Below are 20148 nucleotides of genomic sequence, written 5' to 3'. Positions count from 1 at the left end.
ACCCCTGACTGCCCCCAGCTGCCCCATCCAACCCCTCCTCTCATTCCTGACTGCCCCCCCCCGAACCCCTGCCCCATCCAACCATCCCTTCTCCCTGATCGCCCCTGGAACCCCTGGCCCCATTCAACCCCCCTGTTCCCTGCGTACTGACTGCCCCGACCCCTATCCACACCCGTGGCCCCTGACCACCCCTCAAACTCCCTTGCCCTCTATCCAATCCCCCACCCCCGCTCCCTGCCCCCTTACCATGCTGCCTGAAGCACCAGTGGCTGGCGGCGTGGCTGCACCATAACAGGCAGCCGCGCCGCCCAGCTGGAGCCAGCCACACACCGTGCAGCACAGAGCACTGGGTCAGGCCGGGCTCTGCAGCTGCGCTGCCCCAGGAGTTTGCCGCCCTGCTGCCCAGAGCGTTGCGCCGGCGGTGGAGTGAGCTGAGGCTGCAGGGGAGGGGGAGCAGCAGGGGAGGGGCTAGGGCTAGCCTCCCGGGCCAGGAGCTCAGAGGCCGGGGAGAATGGTCCCGTGGGCCGGATGTGGCCCGTGGGCCGTAGTTTGCTCACCTCTGCTCTAAACGTTTTTGTCACAGAATCCCTTCTATTCCTGCTAAAGCTTTTTAGAGATGACTAACCAGAACAAGTTGCAAAAATATGTTTTTGGAGGGGGTCGGGGAGGCTTGGAATTTTGGGTGGGGGAGAGCATCTGAGCAGTGTACTTACTGATAATAGTCTTTGTGTACATGTGCTTAATATGTTAGACACTTGTGACAGCCTATACCTCTATGTTCACCCCTTTTTACAAGACTATATGATAAATTTCATACAAAGTATGCCTTTGGAGGTATCACTTGAAAACTCATAATTTACTGTTCATTATTGTCCTAGTAAAATATGTGTGGCAACACATTATGTGATTCTACTTATGATATTACTAAAGACATGTTCTGAGTCTGAGGAAGAGTCACAAACCAGATCCCCAGAGACAAAAGGTTAGCCAACATCTCAGCCAAGTGTCAACAAAATCTAATGGACCACCACCTGGTAAAGTGGCCATTCTTTGGCAGGAAAGAAGATGTGGTCAAAAATCTACATCTTGACAAAAGAAACAGCTGGGGGTTCCTGTCCACACAGACTTTTGTCTCCTGAACCTCAGCTGGAAATGATTCTCGAAGAAGAGAAAGGACTATAAGAAGAGATAGAAGGCACCCCAAAGTATTCCTCCCTTCTCTCTACCCAAGGTTTCCACAACACCTGAAGAACAAAGGAAACAGCTTTGGACTGGGGGAGGGATCCTGACTGAAAGAATTCAGACAGTAAGATTGTTAGAACATATGGTGAGAGAAGCCTTTGCTTTGAATTCATTTAGCTTGTTAAGTTAGTTATAGCAGCACTTTACTCTTTATTTACTTGTAACCAATTATGACTTTTATGCTTCATTACTTGTAATAACTTAAAATCTATCTTTCTGAAATTAATAAACTTGTTTTATTATTTTATCTAGACCAGTATGTTTGGATTGAAGTGTTTGGGAACCTCCATTTGGGATAACAAGATTTGTGCATATCATTTTCTATTAATAAAACAATAGACTTTATATGAACTTTTTTTGTCCAGGAAAAAGCTGGGCAGTACAAGACACACATTTCGGGGGGGAAATCCGGGTCTGGGAATTTGCTGGTGATGCTCTGCAGTGTAATTCAAGAGTGGCTGGCCATAGCAGTCTTGCAGTAAATCTGGGAGTAATTTACATGCTGGAAGGTGTGTGAGAGCAGACCAGGAGTGATAGCTCTCACAGCCAAGCAGTGTAAAAGGCACCCCAGGTTGGAGATCTGGGAGAGGACAGCTGTTCATCGGTCCAGACTGTACCATGGATAATGTCACAACACTATAAACACATTTTATATAGTGAAAAATAAATAAATAAATCCAGTCTCTGGGCAGGAGGGAGTCAGAAACCCAGCTGCTTACCAGCCAAAAAGCAACAAAATGTTGACAGCTGCACACCCGCCTCTCACTCTCTGGGTTTAACATAGTGTAAAGAGTGAATGAGAGATTCTGGGTTATCAGCATCTGGACGTGAAAATCTCTTTACCACTGCAAAGAGGTTAGACGCTCAGAAAATACAAGGGCAAATCCAGAAGACCTTACACAGCCCGCAACCAGGCAAAACACCCTTACTTGTGTCAATGAGACAGAGGGACAGACACTGCCATCCCCTACATCAGTATGAATCTGGAGTGGCTCCATTAAGTTCAAGAATGGTTCCTGTTGTTAAGCATGTCCATTTCATGGTGTGGGTCTGTACTGCTTTCCAGGGTGACTGCATATTGTGTTTAATTGGTCACATGATAGACAGTGCAGGGTATACATAGAAATTAGAATCAATAATGGAATATTTTGCACTTCATGATGCCTGTTAGCCAAGGCTCTCAAAGCATCTTGGGGAAAAATGATCTCAACAGAGGGAAGCTTGGAAGAGGATTTATTTTAACAGTAAATTGTAGTCAGTGGAGTTACTTCAGGTTTACACTGATATAACTAAAAGCAAAACCTGACCCTGAGCATGAACAGTAGGACTGGCTTAATGGAAATATGAGAGAAGTACGTACTTTTGCCACTGAATGAGAAACTGCGTCAGCACTTTTACACTGGCCTACGTTGTCTCCATGTTGTTTACTTGCAAACTGGCTAGCATTACAGAGAGACCAACATCCATCAATCAATTAAACAAAATAATGATTTAATTGGAATTGCGAATGCAAAGATTTAGTCATCTACAGAAATTTACAAACACTGCAAAATATTGGGATGTCTTTCCAGCAAACCTATTGTGCTAAGACTAAGCTTTGGAGCTGAATTAAGCTTACTGGGTTAAGGCGGTGCTAAGCTCTTATTATACATACTGGTTCATCTGAAAGAAACACTGTTAGCCAAATTTATCCCTGATGTGCAACTCTCTTGACTTCAACAAGCAAGGACTTCGGGGGCTATAAATAACTGATCGGAGGTGTTTATAAAGGATATTTTGTAAGAGAAGAAAACCATAGTTGGTAGAGGAGCCTGTGACTGGAATCTTGTCAACCCTGTTTGGCTTCTTTCTTTGTGACTTCTCTTCAGCTGGAACTCAGGCTCCCAACTTCTGTATGAAGATATTCCAACCTTCCACTTGTTTTGTATTTTGCACCTGGGCAACACTATGTTCTGACTTTTGTATACAGCAATACTGCCTCTTCCCACGTAAAGTGAGTCTTTTTCTGAACTTCCTGAGTGACTGACTGCTCAACAAAGTCAACTAATTTTATAGCCATCTCAGCTTTGATGCCAATTTATTTTTTCTATGGAAAGAGAATACATTTTTACTGATAGTGCCCTTTGATGCTAAAGTCTACTCTCAAGGTCACGTGTGACTTAAAAAGGAGATCCGTGGAAGGTATGTGCCTTAGGAAAATGTGCAAGTGCTTGGCGGCATTATGAAAACATCAGTTTCCACTTTGCATATGTACATTATTTATTTCTGATCGGAGCCCTAAATGTTGTTACTTTGCTATACTGAAAGATGTGCTTTCTATGCCAAGCACTGAGTGAAAAAAAATGTTTTCCACATGAAATGATCTTCATTACCAGCTCAACAGAATGTCATGTTCAGTTTTAAAAGTCAAACAAACCAGCAAAGATGAAGTGATATATGTCTCCACAAATCTTGGAACTAAAACTAAGCCAGTTAATTTTCTCTATATAAGGGAACAAACACTTTGAGAATATAGTGGCAAACTTCAACTGCTTTGACTGATAAGTATTTTAACACATTAGTGGTTTTGTTAAGATTTGCATGTGCAGGTACCTTCTTTAAAACAAAACTTTCAAATGAATTCTTCATGCAAGACTTTGAGTACACATTCACACAGTGATAGCAAGCGTCGGAAAACTTCTAAAGGCAGTGAGAAGGCCAATTTCTAGGAAACTAACAGTGGGAAAAATGCATGGGGATAAAATGAGAAATTAAAAGTTTTACCTTGTATAAGTTACATTCTTGACTCCAAAGTCCTGTAAACTCTGGCTCAGCTAGAGTCTCATTCGCCTCTTCATCATCATTTTCATGGATCGTATCTTGCAATGCTTTTTCAGAAAAATCCACCACAGAATTAGATTTGTCATCAACTAAGGAACAAGCTGATGGAGTGCGCCAAGACTTCTACAATGAGACAGAAGCAAAATTCCAAGGAACTATTGAAACTATTGTTTTACTCCAGCAGCAATACCTTTAAGAACAGACACTTAATAATGTTTTAATAGGCTATGAAGTATGGATGTCTGGGACTGTTTTATGCTAATTAATCTCTAAGACATTGTGCACAGTGAAAACCGTGTGTTACAAGAAATCACATCATGTCAATTGCAGGAGTTAGTAGATTGGAAACTAATGTTCAGGCATAAGGTTATTCATTAATGTGTACTGCCAGGAAGCTGCTTCAACCTCTAATAAATGATGCAGCCCAATTTCATGTGTTGTTTTTAACAACTGTTGTATTGTGCCTATTTTTACTGGCAGATACATTTTTCCTTTCTTTTCTTTCTTTTAAATAACAAAGACTTACACCAGACCAGAAGTCACATGGGAGGATCTAAGCTGGGGACAAAACTCCACCCTCCTCCTCTCTGAACCAGCGGAAGCCTGGAATGTTATGGAGGTAAAATACTTGTAGGCACTGGTTAGGAGGATCACAAGTCTTGAAAGAACTACCCCACTTACCTAGTGTAAAAGCTGCGTAGAGAGGCTCCAAACAGAGCTGTGTTTGTCACTTGTGACAAGCTAATCTGAAATTAAGTCTACAACTACATTTTACCTTTGAGTTAAATAAGGAAGTGTTCCATCTCAAGAGAGTGTCAGAACTGGACTAGCAGACTGAGACTGATGACTATTGAGAGATCTGATGGGGAAACTAGCCCATTGCCTGCTCACATTGTACTGTACAGCACCAGGCTCTAGCCAATGCAGATGCTATTTCACAACCACCAACTCAAACTATTAATTTTCAGGGGTGAAAAAATACTATTTCCCTGCCACTCTGATAACAGCAGCCCTAAAACATTTGACCAATTCTCTAAAGGTTGTTAGGTATAATAGCATTGCTTACCTGCAGTACTGCTGCAGCTGGATCTTCACAGGCATTCTCAATATACTGCCATGTTTTGATTCTCCACTGTAAAGAATCGGGAAGTTTACCCTGACTCCTAAGTGCCTCTGCCTGAGCTTGATGTTTTTTCTGCTTCTCTTCATATGCTTCCTCTTGCAAAATCCGAGCTACAATCTCAATTTTTCTAGATTTCTGCTGTTCTGTAAATTCTCTGTATTAAAGAATTAAAAAAATGAACAGAAATCAGAAAGAAAGTAAGAAAGAAGCCGTTGTTGTGCACTAACAATACTACCAAAGGGTCCAGATTTTTTGAGCCTTTAAGCTATACTGCAGTGATGATCTGTGTATATCAAGATACCATGGGATTTTTATGATTTCTACTTATTTCTACAGACTAAATATTTTCAATTATTTAGTCTGTAATAAGACTTATCTGGGAAGGATATCAGGGCCCATTCCCCAAGGCTGAAAGTGAAGTAAGATTTTCAAACTGTAATGTTCTCGACTCACTTAGGCTTTATCCTTTAATGGGATATTGTAAACTTGCGATCTCGTCAGTTTATAATAAAAGAACTCAAAGAAGGACTGTCTAGTGGCTAGGCCACTAGCCTGGGACTTGGTAGACATAGATTCAAGTCTCTGCTCTGCCACAGACTTTGTGTGACCTTGAGTGATTCACTTATGGCACTTCTACACAGTATATCATTGCACACTACAGAGGTGTGATTTCTAAAGCACACTAATTGGTCCTTGTAGATTGTGCTGATGCATACTAAAAGTACCCAACAATACTATGTTAAAGCTCAGTAGGTCATTTTTAGTGCACACCAGCAGGCTCTACATTGAACAATTAGTAAACAACACGTTAGTGTGCTTTAGAAATCACACCCCTGTAATGTGCATTTGCCATGCTATGTAAACAAGCCCTCAGTCTCTCAGTGCCTCAGTTCCAATACTAGCAGTTCTAGTGCTTTTAGTAGTTCTAGTACATCTCTGCCTCACAGCAATGTTGTGAGGATAAATACAGTACAAAGTTTGAGGTGCTCAGATACCAGGGTAATGGAGACCATATAAGTACCTTAAAAATAGAGAAGTCATTTGAGATCCTGTCTGCCCCTAAATCCCTCTGACAATTTCTGTGATTTTTGCAATAACATTTTCTTATATTTTAAAATGTTCTTTCTCTTCCCTGTGCTGTATCAAGGACTAACTCAAATATTGTTGAAACTGACTATAACCAAAGTGTAGTCAACGCACAAAGTAAACAAACTGAAAAAGCAGGAAGAAATTTTTTCTCTATTCTCTTTCGGTTATAGTAATCTTAAATGTTACTTGTAGCAATAGAAAACACACTTCTGACTGAAATTATCTGATTTTGAAGCCATATCTCTTTAAAGTACAGACTTTAGCTAGCAGTCTAGGGCGATTACGCTAAACTAACAAAATGAGTGTGTTGGTGGGGCCATTCTGTTGAGAAGGGAATTAACAGAATCCACAGGAAAAATTGCTATTTCTATTTCTTTTATCTATATTCCTTTAGGTTCTGTATAATTTTCAGAAACAGAAATTATTTACAGTAAAGATTCAATTAGCTTCTGAGGTTTACATTTTCAACTGATTTGTTTGTAAATGATTGCTGATTCTATATTGATCGTTATATCGCAAATTGCTTTATTAACAGTTAATTTAGCCTTGCAACACTCCCGTGAAGCAGTTATGTGGCGTAACCTCCAGTTTACATTTGGGGAAACTGAGGCACAGAAAGTAGCAGTCCCAGAAATGACAGAGGATGCTTGACTCCCAGTGCTGTGCCTTACCTAAAGACCATCTTTCTTCCCTACAATTAGTTCATGAGTTTACTTTGCAGTCTACAGAAAGTTTAATAACAGAACATCATATTAGCCCTAAATCACATTTTATATGTAATTTTGCTATCTTTTTGAAATTGAACAGCACAAATTAAATTACAGATTCTAATGGTTAAAGAATTAATTATTCTGCAAATAATTCAGGGACATATACTCAGGTTGAGACTCAGATAGGCGACAGAGGACAGATCATCTCTGTTATGGGAAGAAAGGACTAAGAGAAAAACAAAGGCACTCGAGAAATAGGAGGTTAGCAGAGTAATAGCTGAAATTAGAAAGAAACTGCAGTGAGGAGCATACTGTCATGTATAGCCAATAGCAAGTCTAGCAGAACATGTGATCCACACTGGGACTGCTATGTAAATTACAAGGGGAAATAGTGAAAAAGATGAAGGATTAAACCTAAAAAAATAAGGCAGTCTTTTCAAGGACAGAGTATCCATAACTCCTGCAGAATGTTTATTCATTAATTTTTTTAATGTGCATTTAGCGCTAGCGAAAGTGGTTGGTTCACAGCTCCAAAGACTGAAGTCTTCTGTTTCTACGGATATCAAGTGCATTAGTGATTAGTCCCCACACTGCTTCCTCAATCTGCTTCAATCCTAACCTAGAAGATCACTTCTAAATTCAGTCTCCCTGGCCAGTCATCCATAGCCTCACTGGTGCATCTGTCAATAAGAGTTCCACTTCCATCTGCTAGATTTTCATGACATGGACACCTGGCCAGAGAATGGACAAAACTTCAGACCTATTCATGTGGGCCATTTAGTCATGCTTAGATGGCAACAACTTTGGTCTTAACAAAGGCCCTGATCCTGCAATTCAATCCATGTGGACTGACTCCCATGCAGCGCTCCACTGACTTCAATGGGTCTCTTTATGTGTGGTAAGTTATACCTCCACAGTTGCAGTGGTAGGTTGGGGTCATGGTTTGGATTTGAACCAGTGACTCCTTCACACTTTTTTAAACTATAAGGAAAAACAGTTGAGCCAAATACTCAAATGATATAAATCAACCTAGCTTCTTTGAGTCAATAAAGCTTTGCCAATTCATATGATCTGAGGATTTGGATTGATTGTTTCTATCTACACAAGATTCCAAGAATCAGTTCAGTTCCCTGGGGTAGCAAGGCTAACAGCAATATAGATTTCATGTTTTCAGTTTCTGAGTGGAGCGAGGTGAAGATTCACTCCTGTATGAGTATCAACCTGGAGTAAAAAGTACACAAAGAAATGACTGCTTACTGCTTCTGTCTTTCTAACTCAACACGCTGTTTATGGAGAAAAATCTCCTTGGTGACGTTGCCTCCTTCTGCCAGAATAGCCCCTCTCATCTTCATCTCTTGCTTTTTTGCCTCAAGAGCCTTTGCTTTGTCCCTCACCTGGAGGGTTCGAAGGGTTTCCTACAAAATCATGCAAATAACAGTTACATATTTTACTCACACAATATGGAATACAACATACAGAATCTGATTTTAGTCCCTTTCTCTATTTACAAATTCATGGTGGATTTTTCTACCAAGAGGTTGCTTTATTCTTTTTAATAGTTGAACTTGCCTTTGGGTTCGTTTGGTTTTTGAAAATCCTTTAATTGTACCTGATTTTATTTGCAATAGTTGAGTCAATTGCACCCCCAGCTCACACAGATTACTCCTGCTCCTGGCAAAGAGCTGTGACTGGGTCAGGACTAAAGGCATGAACCATGTCTCTTGACCACCAACCTCCTTCTCCAGGGCCGCCCCCTGAAACAAGTTACTCTATGCAACAATGTGTGGAAGGCATTGGTGGTTATAATACAATCAGTGGCTAGTTAAGATAGTTAAGACCATCTTTTCAGACTCTGGAATACATAGATTCAAACAGGTAAAACAAAATTATGATAGCCTTTAATCTGAATTTCTTCATTTTCCTGTTGGTTTAACTTATTTTAACTGTTATGTTAACTGTTTTATTTTAATATAAAGCATTTCTGTATTAAGAGCAAGACAATCAACCACCCTATAGGCCAGATTCTGACCCCCTTACTCATGGAATACCATATTCTAGGTGTGGTGCCACTGAAGTAAGTGAACTGCTCATGGAATAAGGTACTTACTCAATGAGAGTGAGGGTATTTGAATTTGGCCCTGAGTCTGACTCTGTAACCTTTAGTGGCTAGACTCCTAGGTCATGTCATACCAGGGGCATGCTGAACATTGAAATGGTTTTCATTAAAATCAGTCACTCCAGAGAATCAATTGCATCACTACTAATCTTAGCAGTCGTAGAGGTACCCTATTGGAAGTTATGCTATTTTTCAGGGACAGCACAGCTTGCATCCTTTTTTCCATATGCTCCTGAGTTTTCAGTTCTTCCTTTGCTTCTTTCTGACGAATTCTGTTGGTAGAATAAAGCCTTTCAGGTTCGTGTCCTGCTGTGAAGCATTCAGCATTAAAATGGCTAACCTGGCAAACAGTAATTGTTAACGTTGCCAAACCTTCCTCCTGTAGGTGACACTGTTTGCTATGATAATGGGTCCAGTAAAATAGAACAGTTGGAAGAGTCTTCTACTTAGAACCACTTAAGTTTCAAAGGGCCACAAAGTCTTTCAGATAGTTTGCTCAACAATGTATTTTCTTAAACTTTGAGTATCTATCAGTAGGTGTGTTCCATATCGAGATCAATGCCTAGCCACTAAAATATAGTTAAAATTCAGGTATTGTAACCTGACATACAATGACATTTACTAAAATAATCAAAGGCTAATGCTTGCATAAGTTGCTCTACTGTTTACAGACTACAAATATACCCCTAAATATGGGCTTTTTCATGCATGGTATGACCCAAATCAAGCCTGAGAAAATCCCATAACTATTAACATGAATTTAAATATTAACAATAAAGAAAAATACATTTGGTTCATTTTTTAACCACTTGGTCTTTTCCATCTCTAACTGCTATGATCCTAGATTCCATTCTAGTAGATGCAATATATTTTGCTTGAGATATAAGAATCAGCAAGAACAGTCAAGTAATGAATTCACTGGACTTAATTGCTGGCACCTTGTCCATATTGCCAAAGAAAAAACTAAAGAATAATAGGGAAAATATACAATTACCTTTTCAATGTATAAGGTTCTAATATACACACAAAGCTGATTTACAAATATTTTGTAGAGAGTTTCTGGCATAAAAATAAAAACTAACAATAGTTATTTACAAAAACATAAAGCAACACAGAGTGAGCTCATCTCATTTACCACTGAAGTACAATGCAGAGATGTAACAGAAACAGCGCAAAGAAACACTGTGCAGCAGTTTTAGTAGACACAGTGAAAACTACCATATCCATTTGAAACTTCAGAGGTAATTTAGATATGTAATCATCTGATTTGGAATTCGGTTCTTCCCCGGTTAAGAAGTGTCAAGGGAACGACGAGCCTACAAATGTCCAGGATTGTACATCTAACTCAAAACTCAACTCCTCCAGCAATACAGTGCCCCCTAAGACCGTAGAGTGACATTGTCACAACAGACTCAAAAGGAAGGATCCCAACTACTGATTCACCCACATTACTTCACAAGCCACCTGGATTTTCTTCCAAGGCCTCTTATTCAAGTCCCTGCTTAGCTTGTGAGACCTGGCAGGATCACAGCACTAGGTGGTATGGCTGGAGATTTCTAAAGGCTTGTCTACACTTGTTATGCCGCTGTAGCACGTAGTGAAGATGCTACCTTTATCAATGGGAGAGCTTCTCTCATAGGCATAGGTAGTCCACCTCTTTGAGAGGTGGTAGCTATGTCCCTCCTGTTGACCTAGCACTTTCTACACCAGGGGTTAGGTCAGTATAACTGTCACTTGGGGTGTGGAAAATCCACATCCCTAAGCGATGTAGTTATATTGACATAAATTTGTAGTGTAGACAAGGGCAAAGTGTCACAATGTAATCTAGCTGTAAAATGTTTACTCTTAAAGGCTGAGGATCAGGTATCACATTTCAGATGATGTGTTATGACACTAGCAAGGGGGAAAGCTAAAGGAACCTTGACATAGATTTTTTCAAAAACTGGACCGCTTTCTCATGATTCCCGTGTGCATCTTCGACTACTTTTTGATGTCTTCTCTCATACGCCTCCCAGGCTTCCGTTTCTTTTCTGCAAAACACAAATAAAAACCTACTGGGTATAGTCCTACTGTCTTGATGTACAAACAGCTCCCACTAAAGTCAAGGGGTCCTCTGCTTGCCCAAGGGCTGCAGGATTGTGGACTGTTGCCATTGGTTTATGTTGCCCCTTTAATTGCATTTCCTTGTGTAAATATTCTGTGGTAAGTACCTACATGAAGAGCCTTCATAACTAGCATCCTTTGAGTAAGCAAACCTTTCTAATATCCAAATGAAATGGGCTAAGATAGTTGGGGAAAGGAAAGTGGATTATCAGTTATTGTGCTTACTTTTTTCCAACCTGTTGTTTTCGTTCTGCCAGCTGGGCTGCAGTCTTTTCTTTCTGAATCCTCTGTTCTGCCCGCTCTTTGCACTGTCTCTCTAGTTCCTCCTCATCCTGCTCAAGTTGCTCCCGGAGGCTTCCAAATTTCCCCTGCTCAATTTCAATCTGCCACATTTCATACCTTTTAAGCACAGGGTGAGGTGTTTTTCATTAAAGGGACACAAATGAAATGGGCAAAGATAGTTGGGGAAAGAAAGGCAGATCAATTAATTACATATATTCAGTGCTACCAGCTCCATAGTGAAAAAAGAAGTTCAGCCATGTTTTACTCTATGCCCTGCTAGTTTCAAAGGACATTATAGCTAAAAATCCTGATAATGCTAGTATTAATAATACTTCTGATTTTTAGAGAGGTCACTTATATTTCTCTTCAAACTCCTCTTTTTCCTCACGCTGGTATTTACCCAATAAAAGGAAAGGCAGAATGTTTACTAGACAGTAAAGAATGCTTTTAATGCTTTCTTTATTCAAAACCACCTAGTTTGTAAGCTTTTTCAGTGATGGTCCTTAGAGTTGACTATTCTGAGTTTTGACCAAGGTGCCTAGATACCATGGTGAGGGGTGCATTAAGGATGCTTAAGATTGATACAGGACATTAAATCTGAGTTAAAGTGTAAATATCCATGCCCTCACATCCATGAAGATCAGAGACAAGGTGTTAGGGTAAAATCCTATTGAAGTCTCTGGGAAACCTGTGTGCAGATCACAGACAATATGGAGCCCTAGAACTGCATGAGACTGAAAAATGTGTGGGATCCTGTTATATGTGAACCTGCCAGACCTGGACATTGTAATATTCACATCCTTTAAAATTAGCCCTGAAGTCCCATTTTCAAAAGTGACATAGGCATTTAGGAGCCTAAGTCTCATTAAAACTCAATAGAACTTATGCTCCGAAGGCCCAGATCTATGAAATCAATGGGAGTTAAATCCCTAAATACTTTTGATCAGTGGTTCTTAACCTTTTTTCATTTGCAGACCCCTAAAAAATTTCAAATGGAGGTGTGGACCCCTTTGGAAATCTTAGACATAGTCTGTGGACCCCCAGGGGTCCACGGACCACAGGTTGAAAACCACTGCCTTTGAGGATCAGGGCCTAAGTGCCTAAATGGGATGTAGGCTCCTAAGTCACTTTGGTGCTCTTGAAATTTTTACCCATCATGTTACAAAGGGATATGACTGAGGCAGACACAGAATGGGGAGAGAACTATTCTCGGCAAAAGTGAAAGTCTTAGGACATTCTAATGCTTTCAGATGAAATCAGGAATTAAAAAGCACAACTTAACTAGCACTTCTTTGCCTTGTTTCAGGAAGTGTTTTTATCTGTTTGGCTTGTTTGGCTGTCACAATCTTTAACAACATATTTTTTTTTTAGGTTTTTTTTTAGGTGTGCAAATCACACACCAAACGAAAGCATCAAAGAAGCTTTTTAAAGCTATTATGTAATTCTGAAGTAGGATATACTACTTTCTGGCTAATCATTTGGCAAAGCATGTCTATAAGCTCCTGCTGGCGCTCGTGCTTTGATATGGCTGCATTAGTATTTGAACTGCTGGTGCAAAAATATAAAGGGGTTTGCCTGCTACCTTCTGCAAAGATATAATTTTATTTTTTTATCATCTGAATAATTTTGTAAGTGTGATGCATAACTAAGAGCATGAGATGTTAATTTAGCAGAAAAATACAGAATGCTGCTATACTGCCTCTATTATTTTGGTATTATAGTTCTCTAAGGGGTGTCTGGGAGACCGCAGCTAATAACACAACACAGTTATATTCAAACTAAGAATGGTTCCAAATGGGATACAGGGAGAGTTAATTATCCTAAGTGACCTGCACACTTGAGACGATCACTAATTGATACATGCTACCTATGTTGTTACAAACACTCATCAGCATCAGTTTTCTATAGTTGCTTCCCCTTCATCTCCTTTTAAGAACTAGAAACTAAGTAAATATATGCATAGATACAATTCTTTATATATTATTCAGTGCATAATTGTGACCATCTGCATTCCTATGTCCACCCCTTTTTCAAGGCTATGATATAAACTATGCCTTGTAAGCTATCTGAAAATTCATGATTTGCTGATCATTATTATCCTGGTAAAATATGTGGGGCAACATTGTATGTAAAGTTATAATATTCTACTATATGATGTTACTAAAACATATTCCAAATCTGGGGAAGCAGCCACAAACCAGTTCCTCTGAGATAAAAGGGAAATTGGCACCTCAGCCAGGTGTCAATGAAATCAAATGGATTATCACCTGGTTAAGTGGCCATTCTTTGGCAGGAAAAAGGGTGTGAGCAAGAAATTTACATCTTGTCAAAGAAATAAGCTGGAGGTTCCCGTCCCCACAGACTTTCTGTCTCCTGAACCCCAGCTGGAGATGATTCTCAAAGAAGAGGAAAAAGCATACAAATGGAGAACAGACACCCCAAGTTATCTCTCCCTTCCTCTCTACTTACAGCATCGACAACACTTGAAGGACAAAGGAAGCATCATTGGACTGAGGGAGATATCCTGTCTGAAAAGAATTCAACCAGTAATATTGCTAGAACATGTGGTGAGAGAGACTTTTGCTTTGAATTCACTTTAGCTTGTAAAGTTAGGTGTTGTGTTTTACCTTTTATTTCTTTGTAACCAGTTCTGACTTTTATGCTTCATTACCTGTAATCACGTAAAATCTATCTTTTTGTAGTTAATAAACTTGTTTTGTTGTTTTATCTAAACCAGTGGGCTTGTGTTGTCCAGGAGAGGGATGGGCAGTACAAGATGCATATTTCTGGGAGAAAGTCTGGGACTGGGAATTTGCTGGTGTTGCTCTGCAGTGTAATTCAAGGGTGGCTGATCATAGCATTCGGACAGTATAGCTGGGAGTAATTTCCATGCTAGAGGTTGTCTGTGAGCAGACCAGGAGTGCTTGCTCTAACAGCGAAGCAGTATAGAAGGCACCCCAGGTTGGAAAATTGAGGGGACACAGCTGTTCAACAGTCCAGACTGCACCCTGGGGAATGTCATTATAATGTATTCAGTAAGAATACATTAAAGGATAGAAGTTAGAATCTTCCTATTAAGGATCACAGGGAGAAATGTCTACTTCACTCCACCTTTCTTCCTACTTCAAAATGAGACAAGGACCTATATGTCCCTAGCTGGTGTAAATCACCATAGTTCTACTGTAATCAACAGAGCTACATTGATTTACAGCAACTAAGGATCTGGCTCACAAATCATTTCCAAAACACGGAACTGCATGGGTATGTGTGAGGTCAAGCACTACTCTCAAAAGCCCTTGCTTTATGTGGAAGCTTATGTAAATTACTCCAAAATATTATATAGCAATTTATATAAAATCAACATTTGGAGACATTAATGTTTTGGCAAGCGGCATCGTACTCATTCAGTGGATAGTACATGGTGGATGCTAAGGAAATAGGGGAGAAATAGAAACCCAAGTTAATCTATGAATGCTGACGTTAGGAGATTTTTGGAAAAGTCCCTAGTGTTTTTCTCACATCTGTAAAAGAAAGAGAAGGATTGCTGGACAGCAAGTCAAAAGAGTGAGTAGGTATGTGCTTGAAATGGTGGAACAGTAGGACAGGCAGCACTTTCTTTTGTAAACAAGAATCAATTCTGACATCTGCAAGAGATTTTTTAGACATCTTGTGAGTCAGAGCAAGTTAGAGAAGTTGCAGTCATGAAATACCTAACGTACAGAGACACACTCTGTGGTCCTTCTATATTAAGCATTTGGTTTCTCCAAAAGACAGCAAAGAATATAACTCATATAAATTAACCTTCAGTGTCCAGGTGTCTTTCAAAATTCTTGCTCACTATGCTGAATCTGACAGATATTTACTCAATTTCCCATGTGGCCCCAACATCAGCACAAAGTTGATGGAAAACTTTTATGTAACAGCCAAGGAATGACTCTATTCAAGTTTAAACTGTGGCATCTGCAGGATGGAGAGCTTGACAAAAATAGAATACACTTTCCTCACATAAATATGCAGAGTGCTTGTTCTGCAAAAGTAACACTGCTAATGTGGTGGCAAAAATATCCAGGGTCTGGTTCTGAAGCCTTTGCTTTTCAGATGTTTCTTTTTGCTCAGACTCTGAGGTATGTCTTCACTGCAGCTGGAAGCTTGCCCTTGGTAGACAGACTGCATGCTAAAAATAGCAGTGGGGATGTTGCAGCACACCCTAGCCATGTGTGTACAAGCCTATCTGATCCCTTTGTTCCATACTCAGGTAGCTAGGCATGGTGCCACCCATGCCACAACATCCACACTGCTATTTTTAGTGCGCTAGCTCAAGCAGAGCTATCATGTGGCTGTCCACCTGGACTGAGAGAAATAATCCCAACTGTAGTGCAAACATGCCCCAGGGGGTCAAGTTGCTTCATCTCAAGGTCACCAGAGCGGGGCAGCCTCTTGTCAAATCTCTGGCCATATGCACCAGTGTTTTATAAGGCCTCTTTCATTTTGAAAGACACAAAGAACTGACTGTCCTTCAACTGATCTGCAATGGTGACAACTGTCACATTGTCCCTTGAAGATTAACCTCGCAATGCCTTTTGAAAATTCACTGGTACACTAGAAAACAGCAGCTCTTTGCAAACTGATGATGAGATGCAGATACCTGCCCTATCCTGGTGCCTTTATGTATCTTTATAATGGAAGTAGAGTGATGACATTTCCCTGAACTTAATTGTATCCTTGACTGGAGATGCTATGAAAGTGAAGCACTTCTTAAAAAAATTTCTCCGTAAAAATTCCTTTATCAATAAGTTGCTATGGGAAACAAACACGCAAATTGATAAAAGACACTAAGTAAAAGATACAAGTTCACTGTGTATTTCAGAGCTAGGATGCAATAGTCTCACTAAACAGCCCTAATATCAGTAGTCAAATCCCAATCCCACAGAAGTGAATGGAAGCATTGCTGTTGATTTTACTGACTCTTTGATGTTGTGCTCTCTAGTAGGTTAGCCCAAAAATAAAATCTACTTTGAAACTGTTTTTAACCTGACAAATAAAGGATTCAGAATGTCTACCTGAGATTTTATTAAATCCACTACACCTTTGCCACAGACAAAATTAAAATATGAACTCAAAAACATTAAAATTTGAAAAAGCAATAAATGCTATTTAGTGGGATCTACAAAGAGACAATATTTTTCTTTCCACTATGACTGCAATGAACCAAATTCTAGGTCAAATTCTCTGTTTATCTACATGGGCACAACTCCAGTGACTTGTTATGCAAAAGGAATATTGCTGGTGTAGTAGGATAGTATCAAAGGTCAATTTCTGAAGTCTTTGCTTTTCAGATGTGTGTCTTTCTGCTCAGGCTGCAAGGGTTAAACTGCTTCAGCTCAAGGTCACCAACAGAGGAGTTACACCTATTTACACCAGCAGAGAATTTGGCCTGCAATTCCTACAGCTGTGCTCACATTTCTGATGATGCTGTTTAAGCCTGATAAAGGCACCTGTTCTATACACTGAAGGAGTAGTAGTTGCTAAAATAACTGTCTGCATTTCAGCTCCTTTCAGAACACACACACACACACACACTCACACACAGAAAAATGTTCACCACAAAAACTATATAATGAATACAGAGAGATGTTATTTTCAAGCTTCTAAGACAGTATTGCAAATGGTGTAGGATGGGAAGAAAATGACGACTATGTCCTTTAAACTTTGTCACAAGCTTTCCTGCCTCTAAGTTTTCGATCACTTTAAATATCAGCTGTTACATATTTGCATGCTTTATGTTCACTCCCTTTCAAACTGTGAATTAATCAATAAGTTGGTTTAGGACTTTGGGCTAAATTGCTATAATAAAAACTGTAATGAAGATCAGTCTCTTCAATTCTTTCTCACTTCTTAACTTACACATTTTCTTTCAGCATCAAAGCAATTTTCGACTCAAGGTCCTTTTCGTTCCCCAGTTCAGCACACAGTCGTCTGTGCATTGCCTGTAGGCGGAATATGGCAGCACTGTTAAATTTAAAAAGAAAAAAAATGAAATAATGTATGTTAAAACCTTTTAAAGTAAAAAATTCCAGAAACAATTAAGGTGCCATAAGGCTGAGACATTTGTTTTAGAATTCCACTAATTTATATTAATGTAATGTCTTTCAATTATGGCTCCTAAAGTGTCCATTCTCTTCTGAAAGGCACAATCTCATTAAACTACTATCTTCTGGTTAATTGAAAATCAAGATGAGAGCATTTTAGCAACATTCAGCCATATTTTAAAGTGATTTGTAATTTCTAATGCTGATAAATATCACTTATACATTTACTATGCAGAAGAAAAATGCTGCTTTCCCTTTTTTAGTACTTTACATTTAACACAGTACTGTACTTTATTTGCTTTGTGTGTGTGTGTGTCTCAGTTGCTGCCTGATTGTGTACTACCGGTTCCAAATGAGGTGTGTGGTTGACTGGTCAGTTCGTAACTCTGTTGTTCGTAACTCTGAGGTTCTATTGTACAGAGGTTCTAGGCTGCTGACATTTCCATATCATCACTGGAAGCTGAGGCCATGTTTCTGCTGGGCGACCCTAGACACTGCAGCACATACTGCCCAGCTGGACCTGGGTGGTGGCCCCCTGCAGTCCACTGATTGGCCCATGCTGATATATAAGCCAGGAAGCCATTGCAGAGAGCTGCCTGAGCAATGATGCAGACTACTTGCTTGGGTCTGTTCCAGACCTTGCCTTGCTGTGAACCCCATACTCCACCTTCTGATCCCAGTTCGTCCCTGCCACCTGCCTGTAACTCGGTGCCAGACTTCCTGGTATTGTGACCCAGCTTGACGCTGACTCTGGTGCTCATCTCCTGACCACAACATGGTAAGTGACCCATACACACAGGCCACTTGCTACCCGGCCCTGACACAGAGGCCCAAAGTGGTGAAGTGACTAATTCTGCCATTGGTCACAGAAGCCCTACAACTTAAAAACAAAACCAGTGCATTGTAATATGCAGTACAGGGCACAAACTCACTTGTAGCCATAACCTAAAGTACTGTATTATTTCAGGCTTATTGAATAGTAACTTGAACCTGACTAAATAGAAAACACATTTATCATTTGCATCTCCAGCATAATTTAACATTGTCATTAACTTGAGTCCAAATTTCACTGCATAGGTATCAATAATGCTAAGTTAATGATAATTCATATTTTAACAACTGTTAAAATGTCATGCTATTTAAGTCTTTAAACCAGGAATTTGGTATATCTTCCTACTCCATTATTAAGCAGCAAATACACCTCTACCCTGATATAATGCGACCCGGTATAACACGAATTTGGATATAACGCGGTAAAGCAGCACTCCAGACGGGGCTGCACGCTCCGGCGGATCAAAGCAAGTTCAATATAACGCGGTTTCACCTATAATGTGGTAAGATTTTTTGGCTCCCGAGGACAGCGTTATATCGGGGTAGAGGTGTATCTGTAATGGACCATTATGAGAGTTGCTATTCTAACTGCTACATAGTTGCATATCTGCAGATTAGACCTTGGCCTGGCATAAGTATAAAAGTTATGTTGCTCTTCTTAGCATTAGTTTAATGATTATTTAAATTATAGGGCATCTGATACTGAGCATATTTCTTCTACAATAAATTACATGAGGATAAAGTGTCTCAAAACTACTCCATAAAGACTTCCTGAGAGGAAGAATTATGGAAATTAACTCTAGACCAAACAGGACATTGTTATTGGAGATGGTACATTTCTGTGCAAAAGACAGAAAAAGATTTAATTCAGCTATTTCACCCGATTATACTGCAAACTCCACTCCCTGGAGTCTTCAGACAATCAAACTACATTTTTTTTAATAATTTTCTTTTTAAAAATTCTTATGTTTACTTGCCCAAAGAATCTGAAATTCAATCACACTCAAACTATATATTAGGGAGTAGTGTCTACTACACAGGAATTAATTTTCCTTAAACACTTAGGCACGTGTCACCACTCAGTCTATTGTTTTTGATTATTAGCCATTCTGTTTTGGCAATTAAGTTACCTTTATTAGTTTGTTATTCATTGAGACATTTTATTAACCTGAAGAATAGTACAGGCACAGTGGCAGCTGCAAAGCTGGTTCATAATACATTGGATACTAGCACACAAACCACCCACTGCTTTCAATTTAAACAAATTGGAAAAGTCCAGTAAATTCCCTCCCACTTCACAGCAGAGTAGCTCAGTAGCTGCTGTTGTATTATATTGCATTTGTGCATTTCTCAAACATACGACACTGAGAAATAGAATATATAAGTACCAGTTCCTTGTCATAACAGGCATCAGCGTAGCAAAACTCAAAATGACATAGCATACTTCTGATGTCAGTTGATCCATATTAACCAGATGATTAAATGAATGGTGGGTGGAAGGAATGATAAATGTAAACCAAACTAACTATATATGTTAAGATGACTTTATTTGTACTATAGTACATACATTTCTTAAATCTACATTTTAATTATCCCAGGCTGAAAATCCCTTTCAGCCTCTTGCGTAAGGCTAAAAATGAGAGAGTCCGCCCTCATGTAAAATGATGAACATGATCAAGGGGCTTTCCTGGGAGTTGGAAGAGTCAACCAATGTTAAAGGTATACAAATGTCATTAAATTCTC

The 20148-nt window shown here is 39.6% G+C and overlaps 1 protein-coding gene across 1 annotated transcript in view; it reads right to left on the bottom strand.

Annotated features, from left to right (window-relative positions):
- CFAP74 (cilia and flagella associated protein 74) overlaps positions 1 to 20148 on the bottom strand; it is a 102170-nt gene that overhangs the window by 62408 nt on the left and 19614 nt on the right. The window contains exons 6-12 of the mRNA XM_029913560.1: positions 17390 to 17494; positions 11429 to 11602; positions 11020 to 11130; positions 9270 to 9372; positions 8242 to 8399; positions 5129 to 5339; positions 4006 to 4185 (exon numbers count right to left, since the gene is read on the bottom strand). Of these exons, the coding sequence (XP_029769420.1) occupies positions 4006 to 4185; positions 5129 to 5339; positions 8242 to 8399; positions 9270 to 9372; positions 11020 to 11130; positions 11429 to 11602; positions 17390 to 17494 (1042 nt within the window). The remainder of the gene's footprint in view (positions 1 to 4005; positions 4186 to 5128; positions 5340 to 8241; positions 8400 to 9269; positions 9373 to 11019; positions 11131 to 11428; positions 11603 to 17389; positions 17495 to 20148) is intronic.

Source organism: Terrapene carolina, unplaced genomic scaffold (genome assembly GCF_002925995.2).
Source record: "Terrapene carolina triunguis isolate 2854851 unplaced genomic scaffold, T_m_triunguis-2.0 Scaffold714, whole genome shotgun sequence".
Classification (NCBI taxonomy): Eukaryota; Metazoa; Chordata; order Testudines; family Emydidae; genus Terrapene; species Terrapene triunguis.
Note: the sequence above shows the minus strand (reverse complement) of the source record. Positions and strands in the feature narration are given on the sequence as shown.